The sequence below is a fragment of the Littorina saxatilis genome, linkage group LG8, assembly GCF_037325665.1.
Source record: "Littorina saxatilis isolate snail1 linkage group LG8, US_GU_Lsax_2.0, whole genome shotgun sequence".
Taxonomy (NCBI): domain Eukaryota; kingdom Metazoa; phylum Mollusca; class Gastropoda; order Littorinimorpha; family Littorinidae; genus Littorina; species Littorina saxatilis.
This window is the reverse complement of record NC_090252.1, coordinates 24419033-24432337: the sequence shown is the minus strand read 5'-3', so window position 1 is coordinate 24432337 and position 13305 is coordinate 24419033. Positions and strand designations below refer to the sequence as shown.

Below are 13305 nucleotides of genomic sequence, written 5' to 3'. Positions count from 1 at the left end.
TAGCACGAAGCCCTTCCATTGGATGAAGTTTGGCAGACTTTTGCAATTCGCCTTCTGATTGGATCTCTTTTTTGTGTGATTGGTTCTCTTAAAGGGAAGCAATCGCTGTCAAAATCATATTTCTGAAGGTGTTGTTGCTTCCCTTCAATCGGGATTGGCTCCTTGACGAATAGAGGATCATTGAGTGATACAGCTGTGAAAAATGTACGTTGAAAATAAAATGCTTTGCAATAATGCCCATCACGATCACGAAAACAAATCACGATCACGATCACGAGACTTGATTTTTTTGTCATCACGGATCACGGGCAAAGTCCCATCACGATCACAGAAATGGAAATTTCGGCAATCACGGTCACAGAAAGGTCAAAAAACGCCAATCACGATCACGATTTTAAACCCTTTGGGGCCCTCAAAACAGCCACATTTGTTTTATTTATTTGGCCTCATTCTTTAATACTTTTGCTGCATTTAAAAAAACTTAAAAACACAATCTGTAAAATATAGTCGGATTGTATTTGGGTATATATCGCAGCACCAGCGTATTTCTGTCAATTTCCTGTGTTACCTCAGACAGAGCGGGATTAAGATACAGGCGATAAAAACTGAAAAATTAAAATAAGAAAGAACTGCTATATAAGCCGTAGCGATCACGAAAAAATGGACTGAATGTCGATGTAAAGTATCCCAAATCTAGTCATCAGACGCTACTATGTGTAAGCACACACACACACACACACACACACACACACACACACACACACACACACACACACACACACACACACACACACACACTGATATACCTAACACACTCGCACACACTCACACGCCACGACATTCAAGCCCTCCAGATTAACTAACACACTTTCATCATGTGGAATATGGGGTTTCCTTGCTCCCATGCACGCTTCTCCACATGCGAAAATTGAGCGCTCCGGGTTTGTCCCTTTCCTGTCGCTGTTTGCTCTTCATCGTGTTCAAGCGAAGCTCCGAGTTTTCCCTCCCGCAAGGAATGTAAATCCGATCTTCTTCGCCCCCCTCAGCATCGCCATTTTCTTCTCCGCACTCCGAAATTGTCTTAAAGCTTCCCATTGGTGGACTTGGCGTGCACGCGATTGGTGGAAGCGAGCAGGCGCTGGGAAGGGTGATTTCTGATTGGTCAAAGTGGGTATCCCGGCCAAGCATCAGGTATTCTGGTTGGGCGGAGGCTGGCAAGCGAAATTTTGTGATTGGCCACTCGTATTTGGATTTGGGCCACAGACTTGTAGAACCAGCGGTGACAGAGAACTCATTTTTGAAGTGGGAATTGGGAAGAGAAATAGATTGTTTCTTTCTCTGCGGTGAAAGATTCACGCCTCGGCGAAGGTTCGGCTTTTGTTGCTGCTGTTGCAGCAACAGTTGTTGTTGCTGCTCTTGTTGTTTCTGCACGGTGTGGTACTTTTTCACGTAGTTACGGTGGAGTCTGCGGAGACGGTTCAAGTAGTTTTGGTAGATGTAAAACCCCGCGAGATCTCGGTCAGTCTGGGATTCTCGGATTTTCTCGCGTTGTTTGAGAGTCTGCGAGGTGTACTGATCCTCAGCTACCTTGATCAAACTCTGCACGCGGATTCCAGGAAACATTGCCAAAGACTCGGAGAATGTTGCTAGGCAACTACCTGAAACACACGGAAGAAGAGCAGTTAGTTCCTGATTTCTTTACACCAAAGGAACTCTTTTTGATCAGCACCGGGAGTGGAGAGAGAGAGAGAGAGAGAGAGAGAGAGAGAGAGAGAGAGAGAGAGAGAGAGAGAGAGAGAGAGAGAGAGAGAGAGAGAGAAAGAGAGAGAGAGAGAGAGGGTGCAGAGAGAGAGAGAGGGTGGAGAGAGAGAGAGAGAAAGAGAGAGAGAGAGGGTGGAATGAGAGAGAGAGAGAGAGATGGGTGGATGGATGAGAGAGAGAGGGTGAGAGAGAGAGAAAGAGAGAGGGGGTGGGGTGAGGGGGGGGGGGGCGAGACAGACAGAGACAAACAGCACTGCCGCTTGATTGTCACATGCATGCACTTGCACGTGCACATTTGTATACACAAAAGACCTAACGTTCATTCTTAAAATATGCATTTTTGGCTTCGGCTAACTGAGGGTTCAATCCTGAAATAAATAGTGTCATGATCTGTGTAGTCTAAGTGAAACTTTTCTTGTCGTAAACTAAATGTTAAAGGGTTATAATGTTTATTATATGTGTTCACAGGTCATGTTGTACGTTGTATAATGGACGTAACGCCGGACAAGAGTTTACACCTTTTTTTTTTTTAAGCGATTCCGATTATTAAAGGCACAGTGCAGCTCACAGCCTTCGTTTTGCGTTTTTGTTGCAGCTGAGTGCATTAACAGTTCAAAAATCCTCCTATGGTTGTAAAACAAACCCAAAACTACCCAACGACGACATCTGTGAAGCTCGACAATTTCTTGTTCACGCGAGTGCATAAATTAACCTAGTTATTACGTGGTGTTTGGTCGGAGTTCGATTCAACTGAGTGATTCCGGCCTCCATTTTGTTTTACACAAACTCAAGATGACGTCTGACATAGTTTGCTAGTGACGTGTCTTTCTGTGCATGATGTGGTGATCTACCTGATCTAAATTTAGATCCAAAAATAGGTCAAGACCAGCCGGGTCCGAGTACGAAATTAATTCGTAAAAAATCGCAGTTCTTGACTCTTTGGGTGCAAGTCAATGAAACTTGGTAGTTCGTCTAACGGATAGCTGCCTGAGGTATGACTAAAAGCCCCAGGGGCTCCGTGCACCTGGATTTGACAAGTTCAGTACCTTTAACAAGACTTTACGATACCGACTGCAGAAGAATAACTGTTATCAGGAACCTTCTGACTTTTAATAACTTGATACGCTTACATGCGAATGGTTTTAACCGAGTAGGCCACAAGAACAAATCAGAAGGCTATCGATGCTAGATTGGTCTCGGATGATCCCCCTGGGTTTTTGAGACAAGAACCAATAACTGAACAACAAGCAAACAACCGTTGAATAATGTCGTGATATGCACCACAAACGAATTTCTTATTCGAGATAATAAAGTTGTCTATGGCAATGTACTGGTAAACGTTGATCTTTCTATCGTAAAGGTGGCCCATCAATTAAGACTGACATGGGCACTTAGGAACATTCAAGTTTTCTTAGCGTTTGTGCGCGCTCAGCCCGGGCAGTAAGTACGCGTTAAGTGTTTGATCACACAAACTTTGTATGGATTCACTTTGTTTGATCAGGGTAGAATTCTCTGGGCAAAAATACAGCCACCCTTTCGAGGACAATTACTCAGTGATTTTTTTAAATTTATGTTTAAATGTAAATCACCCTATACTGTCAAGTACGTGTAGCAGGAGTCTTTAATATTGTGGGGGAAAAGAAAACAAAAAATTATAATAGGTCATTCTCTTGATCACAGTAATCACGCTAGCCATGTTACAACCCGTTCATAAATAACAAACGATGGAACGTTGCCCTCACATAAACTGGTTATAACAAAGTAGCAAATAAGCTCTATTGCCAGAGGAAACATGAACTACCCTAATATCTATCTCTGGGCGATTAAGGACGTGTTTCCGGTATTTCATATTTTACCCGGTAAGGTATCGGACATTTCCGGTAACTCTGGACCATCTACCAATTAATTAATTGATCAATTGATAATCATTACTGCACTTTAAAAGAACAATAACTTTCTTGCCTTGTCTTCTGCGGAGGGAAGTCTCGACCCCGTGCCTCCACTCTCCAATCAAATAATCATTAAATCGTCTGAAAATACTGAAAATATGCGGTTTACTCCAGCTCTCGATTATCATCATACACTGTAGTTCAAAACAAAACAAAACAAAACAAAACAACAATACCTCAGTTTGGCTATGTATCCTAGCTGCAGCGGGAAGTCTCCTGTCCTCACAGCCAAACAACAGTATAAACCGCATGGCAAACTGTACCCGTCTTTGAGGCTGAGTCAAGTATAAACCAACATAAGCTCTCACTTTTCCCCCTATAGCCCTTGGACGCGAGAACGAGCGCCTGCTACAGCAAATCTTATCAACTGACTCGGACCGTTTATTAATCACACTACAAACACTTGCGTGGCTGGCATTAGACGGAGCTTTCTGTGCTGTCTGAGAAGGTACAATGGAACCCCCATTATAGGACCTCCACGAGTCTGATGACATTCAGATGCAAGGCTAACACACAAAAAAGTGAAAAGCCTGAAAGGCCAGGGTCCACGGCGGCAGGCCCAAGGGCCTGAGGCTTTATTTTTGTTGTTTTTATCTTGTCGAGGCAAAAAACAGCCTCTCCTGGTACCAAAGTCAATCAATCAATCAATCAATATGAGGCTTATATCGCGCGTATTCCGTGGGCACAGTTCTAAGCGCAGGGATTTATTTATTTTATTTTAATTTTTATTTTATGCAATTTATATCGCGCACATTTTCAAGGCGCAGGGATTTATTTATGTATGTTTATAAATTATAAAATAATACACATGTTGCCTCTATCAACGATCCAAATAATAATATATTATTTTTTAAAGTTTTACTTCAAGAAACTGGATTTTCCGGTTTGAAAAGTTGTCAAAAACCGGATTTCCGGCGAGAACGGGAAAGGTGTTATTAGCTCTGCAGATGTTACGTTCTCGGCCGGTGACAGCACGAAGCAGCGGCCAGTTAGGAACATATGTTCAGTTAATAAACTGAAAACAATCTGTGAAAATCAAGTCTTCAGAAAAAAAGGAGGGTGGCGATGAGCGGTGAGAAGGGTGGTGGGTGGAAATGGGATGGGTTCCAGTGGATGTAGATTTGCACACGATACGAACAGAACATCTGAGAAAGTAGGGTGATAAGGGAGAACACCTTTCATTTGGGAGTCTAAGTCTTAAAAAGGGGAAATGGAGTCTTAAAGGGAGTGAGTCTTATACTGGAAATAAACTTTGAAAAATAACGTACAGACAATCTTAGAAAGTAGTGTAATACAAGAAGAGTGTTCAGTCTTAAATCGGGGAGTCTTACAAGGAGGTTCCAGTGTACGCACACCGAGGAACAGATCGCCCACCACCTGCACCTCAGCAGCAATGAATCATCGTCACTCGCCTTTTGTTAATCGAGATTTGAAAGTAAATGCGATTAGAAATGAAAACAAAAAAAGGTATTGAACTACTGCTGGTGCAAGGGTTGAACCGGGGAAAGGGGCGGGAGGTGGGGGTGGGTGGGGGGCAGTGAGACAAACTTTGAGACAGACAGACAGACAGACAGACTTGTTGACAGGCATGCAGACAGAGAGCTGAAGTTAACTGTTTTAAAACCCAAAGGCTGCACTGGAAGGGAGCAGGGATCAGTCGGGAAGAGTGGAGAGGAGTTGGGGGAGGACTGACTATTAGCGTTTAACGTCCTCTTAGACCAACTGGTCTATATTGGGACAGGTATTGGTAATACGCTGAAGATATGGTGTGATACTTTGATTCGAACAAGCCCGCTGTGGCTGTCTTCTTCGACACACCAGCCTTGGGTTTGTCTCGTCAAAGTATCGAAATACGATCATGATAATCAGAGACGATCGAGAGATGATGCATGTGTGTCGTCGTGTTTTCCAAGCCCTGAGACTTTCGCTGTGAACGTGGGATCTTTTTCGTGCGCATGTGTGCACACGGGGGTGTTCGAACACCGAAGAGAGTCTGCACAAAGTTGACTCCGAGAAATAAATCTCTTGGGGGAGGAGGGAGGCAGAGATAGAGAGGGCGGTGGGAGGGTGAGTACAACTACGGTACATACATTTGAAGGACCAAAGTTCCCTTTTTGAGGTTGCAGGCTGAGTTTTGGTCAGAGATAATATTGTAGCTTGCTGCAGATCTCTGGTTTTGGTGTCATTCTTTCTTGACCAAGTCTCAAGTCTGTCACTGTCAGTCTAACATGGTCATCTCACCACAAGATCCTCTCTCTGCATACATCCAAGAGAGTTGATATGCTCACTGTGTGTCCGTGTGGTTATTACTGGATACATGTTTCCTATATCTTGATTATAACTAATTAACCGCCTAAGTATTGAAGCAATGATCAACATTTCGTCGGCACGTATGCAGTTAAAATGTGTATCCAAAGAAAACGGGTGGTGGGGGGTTTGGGGGGGGGGGGGGGGATAAAAACAGGTGACTGGTTTGTGTCGTGTGTGGTATGTAGACCAGGTCAGGGGTCAAGGTTAGGTCAGATCGCGTGAAGGATTGTGGTATAGATACAGGTATCACCGAGCTGCAGTTCGCCGATTCGGAGAAGACGATTTTACATTGTTCGGTTTCGTGCGTAGCTCCAGAAAAATAGATAAAGAAGATACCAAAGGAGATTTCCTACAGGTTAATCTGCACAGCGTGTTTCCAGTGTCTGCGCGAGGAAGCGCAGCGCTGTCGAAAGCGCAGTGTCGATCTGGCCATCTCAGGCAGTCGTAAGTAGGCTACAGACAGACAGATCAAGTGTCTCGCACTCTTGCACCGTGTCACCTATGCTTACTTGTGTGTGTGTGTATGTGTGACGGAGTGATTGAGTTTGTGTTACTGTTTGTTGATTTCTTACGTGAGCCTTGAAGGCTTCGCCTCTTGTTTTGTTTGTTTACTTTACTTTTCTAATTTCCTTTTACGTTGATATTTAAACAGAATTGAAAGTACATCATCTGGAGAAGAAGTGCGGGTTTTCTTCAGTTTTACCATTAATACTTTCCCCGAAAGAGAGAGAAAACCATCCACGGGATTCTACAATCTACAATTACCAAAATTGTGGATTAGGAACTGAAACCTTCAAGGTATATAGTGATCTATATCTAACAGATCTCACCACAAGATCCTCTCTCTGCATACATCCAAGAGAGTTGATATGCTCACTGTGTGTCCGTGTGGTTATTACTGGATACATGTTTCCTATATCTTGATTATAACTAATTAACCGCCTAGTTTTTACACCAGTGTTTTTGTTTCCATGATCGCACTCATACTAAATGACTAAGCTTGTGAAGATTTACCATCCCGGTTTCAAATCTGCGGAGTTCTTTCGATGTGGTAAGCTTACGACAACAAGCAAACAAACAACAGGGAAATCGTTCTTGTTCAGGATTTTTTTTAATGCAAACTGCAAGCCAGATTAACTTCTTCAAGTTCTTTTTTGGGAGCGTTTCATGAAACTTTATTAAAACGGTATTAGGCAACAACAAAAAATAGTCTGTTTACGGTAACATAGGCAAAACAAAAATAGGGTCGGTAGGTCGGGTTGGTTTTTTGTTGTATTTTTTTGTCCAAAAAAATATATTTTTAAGTTATTTTGCCAAAAAACAAAGACTTTTTTTTTTCCCCGTAAATGCCACAAAAAAAAGTCTAGGGTCGCGCGAAAAAAATAGGGTCGGTCGGGATACCGTAAACAGACTTTTTTTTTTGGTTGCCTTATACTATTAAACTTCCATCTCCCATTCCCGGAACTACACCGATTTACTTCTATCATCACTGTCTTCCTGTGATTGTTAGATTTAGCTGAGCTCTGTTGTTTTCTTGTGAGGACACGACTGCCTGAGATGGCCAGATCGACACTGCGCTTTCGACAGCGCTGCGCTTCCTCGCGCAGACACTGGAAACACGCTGTGCAGATTAACCTGTAGGAAATCTCCTTTGGTATCTTCTTTATCTATTTTTCTGGAGCTACGCACGAAACCGAACAATGTAAAATCGTCTTCTCCGAATCGGCGAACTGCAGCTCGGTGATACCTGTATCTATACCACAATCCTTCACGCGATCTGACCTAACCTTGACCCCTGACCTGGTCTACATACCACACACGACACAAACCAGTCACCTGTTTTTATCCCCCCCCCCAAACCCCCCACCACCCGTTTTCTTTGGATACACATTTTAACTGCATACGTGCCGACGAAATGTTGATCATTGCTTCAATACTTTGAAGCTGTTGCTTAAATAATAACCAGGTAAAATTAGTATTTCGGTGTTCAGTCAAATGTTAAAGTTTCTACCACAGACATACATACATACATACATACATACGCACGCACGCACGTACAGACAGACAAAAGTTAGCATCGCATAGGCTACACTTACGTGAGCCAAAAAGTACGAAAGTAAAAAATCCTGATCGCCGGAAAACGTACACAGTCTTGGATGCCCAAACCCAATTTTCTGCGAGAAGTCTTGGCTGGCCGAGACAACATGTTCCGATGTGTGCACAGAGCTCATACCACACATTCAGTGCGTACATTAAAAATTCGTCTGTAAATCATGTTGTAAATCACCATCAATTCTTTCAATTTTTTTAATTTATATTTTTATATACACAAGATAAGAACATCTTTTCATTGGCACACACACAGACCTAGCTGCTTTCTCTGCAAAGAGGGCTGGTTTTTTTGGTCCAAAATAAATTTCGTAACTGACACAGATGGTACGAATTCATTTAGCGAAAAGGAAACACACACACACTCTGCACAATTAAAGCAGCCCCCCCCCTCCCCCTCCTAAAATTCACCTTTCCATAGCGACCACCTGTCCATAACGACCACGGTTGGTGGATGTTTCAGACAGTTTCGACTGTACTTTAGACGAGGAAACATAAGACATAGAAATAAATCCCTGCGCCTTGAATATGTGCGCGATATAAATTGCATAAAATAAAAAAAATAAAAAAATAAAAAAATAAAAAATGAATCCCTGCGCTTAGAACTGTACCCACGGAATACGCGCGATATAAGCCTCATATTGATTGATAAGACATAAGCTTGAGTACAGACTGAATGCTCACCGAAAGAATGTGCCTGAAAGGACAGCTGTTGGGTTGTGGCTCTCAAAATCTGTTCACCAGAATGAGTTCTCATCTAACTGAAACTATACTTAAAAGTTACTTGGTGATTTTAACAGCTTGATAACACAAGTCCGAAGATTTTAGACATGCTACAATGTCTTTAATCGAAGAAAGTTTGCATTCTTGGCTGAGTCAATGCAGCCCGCTCGAAAATTACTTCCCTTGGACGCGTGACGTCAGCCGAGGAATCGGCCGGGTTGAATGGCGCTCTCTTTATACCGTGTAGTGAGCGCAATCGGGTTGTATACTTCACGGGTAGGTGAAGAGAAACTTAGGATGGGGTGTCTTCTCCCAGGCCAAAATTTCGCAGTAAAAAACGGAGTTTATAAAGTGTCTTCCGTCTCCCTCCTGCTTTTGTTCAGGTGTTCCCACTTGAACCCTGTTTTTGTTCAACTTATTGGCATATAATGTCACGCGTCGAGGGACACAAACACACACACACACAAACACACTCACACACAGACACACACATGCACCCACAAGCACAAACACACACACCCACTCACACACACACATCACACACACACGTGTAATCACACACATACACAAACACACACACACACACACACACACACATACACACACACACACATACGTGTTATCACACACACACACACACACACACACACACACACACATACGTGTTATCACACACACACACACACACACACACACACACACACACACACACACACACACACACACACACACACACGATAACCATCACAATCACAGTTTGACAAATTCATCTTTGATTTTTTTGCGGCCTAACCCCCCCTCCCCCATTTTCCACACTAAATCCACCGTTTCATCTTTGTCTTTGTCTCTCTTCCCTTTATCTTATCTCGTCTACCTACTTGACTGAGTAACTGAAGAGGTATTGTCATTATCTCTTTCACAGATTTTCCCACCGACAGAGTTGGTTTTTGTCTTGAATTCAGTACCTCACACGTACACGGTAATTGGCGTGACACCTCAAGCGGACTTTCTTCAGTGTAAAGTGTCTGCTGACCAGGGACACGAGGGTCTGTGGTTGAGCAACTTTATGGTTTAACCGGGTGGACTGGGGGAGTAGCAACAGCATGTGAACCACTTTAGAAATAACTTGTGAAGGTTGCAGTTGGTCAGATCAAAGAAGAGAAGATGGGAACATGGGTCTTGAGAAGATACCACCACCCTAATACTTTACTTTGTGCAAGAATCAATCACGCGTACAGCATTACAGATGCCCAGCTGTACTCTGCATTGTACTGTAAACTTCGCAGCGGCCTTATCGGGTTCCTCGGATGACGTCACTGCCAGGCTAACGCTGCGGCGTCTCTTCTTGTGCTGACAGAGTTGTCGGTCGCGGATTTTGAGTCGTTTCGGCCTGCCAACTGCTTCGTTTTCTTGCGGATTGTGAGAACTAGCAGAAAGTTTCACTCATTTTCATGGTTTCAAACTAATGATAAAAGTATCTTCTTCTGGACCAAATCAACAGTCTTTAGTTGAATCAACTCGGAAAACTCTTAAACGCGTGTTTGCACACGACTCCGCGCATTTTTGAGGCCAGGCAACCCGACAGCTGCCCTTTGCAATGAGTCAACCTTGCACAAAAAACATTCTAGAATAAACACCCGGTTTACTTTTTTTTGTCCGAACAGAACACACATTGACTCTGACTTCCAACTCCAGCCTGTCACGGGAAAAAAACACCATTTGGCTGTAAATATTCCCACTGTTGACATATAACTGCACGTAAGATATATGTGTTCCCTGTTGAGAGCCGAGATTCGAGTTCAACGTACACGAGTGACATAATCCAGACCACAGAGATAAAAAGAAGCTATATTATGCTTGTGTGTGCGTCTCTCGCACAGCAGAGAGTTACATTTTTATCTGTTCCGGCAGACATTTGCCATTAACTGCTCTTGGACTTTTGCAAACAGTAGCAGCTGGAGTATGTCTGAAATGACATAGTGTATTATTAAAAAAAAAAGGACGATTGACACTTTTTCAGCAGATCAAAATGTGCAAGTTCAAAGCATGGAGATGACGACGTAATCTGTGAAAAAAACTGCGCAGACATTTCTGTGGAGACATTTTGTCTTCGGTGTGTTTTTGCATACATGTGCGACGCTTCGTCTGGAAAATTTGTTGTTGTAAAATATGAGACAAAACATGGCGTATGTGTTCCTTGTGTTCGGTGAGTTTATTTTTTTAATTCATTGATTCATGTACTATTTATTTATCTATTTGTTCGTTTATTAATTAGCTATTAAATTAGCTATTGGTCGAATTTGTTTTGATCTGTTTAATTGTCGTCTGCTTATTTTGGTCACTTCAAACACTACAAGCATCAAACCTCAGGAAAGGTTTTAAAGGTACCCTCCTTGCCGTGGTCATCCCATGCGTTTACATTGGATAAGAGCACCCTTCCATTAAGACAAAAAGTAACTAATAATATTGAAACGAGCTCGGGTGCTTTCTCTTCAGAGTGGGACTTTTGTTTCGAAACTAATTTCGTAACTAACACTAGTGTCCATTAGGCCACACAAAAACAAACAAAAAAAAGTCTGTTTACGGTATCCCGACCGACCCTATTTTTTTCGCGCGACCCTAGACTTTTATTTGGCATTTGGGGGAGAAAATAAAAAAAAAAGTCTTTGTGTTTTGGCAAAATAACTTAAAGGCACAGTGCAGCTCACAGCCTTCGTTTTGCGTTTTTGTTGCAGCTGAGTGCATTTACAGTTCAAAAATCCTCCTATGGTAGTAAAACAAACCCAAAACTACCCAACGACGACATCTGTGAAGCTCGACAGTTTCTTGTTCACGCGAGTGCATAAATTAACCTAGTTATTACGTGGTGTTTGGTCGGAGTTCGATTCAACTGAGTGATTCTGGCCTCCATTTTGTTTTACACAAACTCATGATGACGTCTGACATAGTTTGCTAGTGACGTGTCTGTTTTGTGCATGATATGGTGATCTACCTGATCTAAATTTAGATCCAAAAGTAGGTCAAGACCAGCCGGGTCCGAGTACGAAATTAATTCGTAAAAAAATCGCAGTTCTTGACTCTTTGGGTGCAAGTCAATGAAACTTGGACGTTCTTCTAACGGATAGCTGCCTGGGGTATGACTAAAAGCCCCAGGGGCTCCGTGCACCTGGATTTGACAAGTTCAGTACCTTTAAAAATGTTGTTTTGAAAAAAAAACAAAAAAACATCCCGACCTACCGACCCTATTTTTTGGGCCTATGTTACCGTAAACAGACTATCAAATAACTAAAGGGAAGTAATCGCTCTTTATGCATACGACATGTGTAATAGAGTAAGCGAGAGTTGTACGGAACCTTTTCTCCTGGCACCTGAGAGAATAACAAGCATTGAAATGAACAAGCGACTTTCATCCTCATTTATTTATACAGACTATTTATTTTTTTTGGCCTTGGCTAAATTAGCTCAACGAAATGTTCCCATTCTGCATAGAATTCAGTCACATAATTGATTGTTTGTTTGTTTTAAAGGGGAAGGGTGCTCTTATTCGATGTTAAAAAATATACAGGTTTGTGGTGGTGAACGTGATCGTGTACTCGGGTAGGATGTGACTTTTAAAATCGTGGACAGACATTTTCCGTTATCGAAGAAAGACGTTACTGCTTATAAAGACATATAAGGGGATATAGCTCAGTTGGTAGCGCGCTGGATTTGTATTCAGTTGGCCGCTGTCAGCGTGAGTTCGATCCCAGGTTCGGCGGAAATTTATTTCACAGAGTCAACTTTGTGTGCAGACTCTCTTCGGTGTCCGAACCTCCACCCGTGTACACTACATTGGGTGTGCACGTTAAAGATCCCACGATTGACAAAAGGGTCTTTCCTGGCAAAATTGCTTAGGCACAGTTAATAATTGTCTACCTATACCCGTGTGACTTGGAATAATAGGCCGTGAAAGGTAAATATGCGCCGAAATGGCTGCAATCTACTGGCCGTATAAAATTTCATCTCACACGGCATCACTGCAGAGCGCCTAGAACTGTACCCACGGAATATGCGCGATATAAGACTCATTGATTGATTGATAAGACTCTTAACAAAACTGAACACATTTTTAGCACATTTCTGTAATAGGTTTTGAACACTTTGTAACATTGTACACTCATTGTTCTGCTGGCAAGAGTAGCAAACACAGTGTCCACTAGTGTTCACATAATAAACACATAGTGTTTAAAAGTGTTTATTTGAACACTTCAGACCGCAACTCAAATAGGTCAGCGTCTCTCTCGTTCATCAAACATTCGCCCAGAAAAGGGCATTTCCTATATATATATATATAGATTGCCTGAAAAAGTACATGTCTGCAACTTGAAACAGTGCCAGGAGACAGAACCGATGTCTCAAAGCCAGAATGCAACTAAAATCGGTCAGCATCTCTCTCGTGCATCAAAAAACTATT

General features: G+C 42.5%; 1 protein-coding gene and 1 long non-coding RNA gene across 2 annotated transcripts in view; one reads left to right on the top strand and one right to left on the bottom strand.

Moving 5' to 3' along the window:
* Positions 1–422: 422 nt before the first annotated feature.
* LOC138973110 (uncharacterized) lies at positions 423–4070 on the bottom strand. Its single transcript, XR_011457889.1, has 2 exons — positions 3887–4070; positions 423–1658 (listed from the first exon to the last, which is right to left on the bottom strand). It is a non-coding gene; the product is annotated as an uncharacterized lncRNA (long non-coding RNA).
* A 5953-nt stretch (positions 4071–10023) lies between these two features.
* LOC138973108 (tomoregulin-2-like) overlaps positions 10024–13305 on the top strand; it is an 8276-nt gene continuing 4994 nt past the window's right edge. The window contains exon 1 of the mRNA XM_070345769.1: positions 10024–11058. Coding sequence (XP_070201870.1) covers positions 11022–11058 — 37 coding nt within the window. The 5' untranslated portion in view covers positions 10024–11021. The remainder of the gene's footprint in view (positions 11059–13305) is intronic.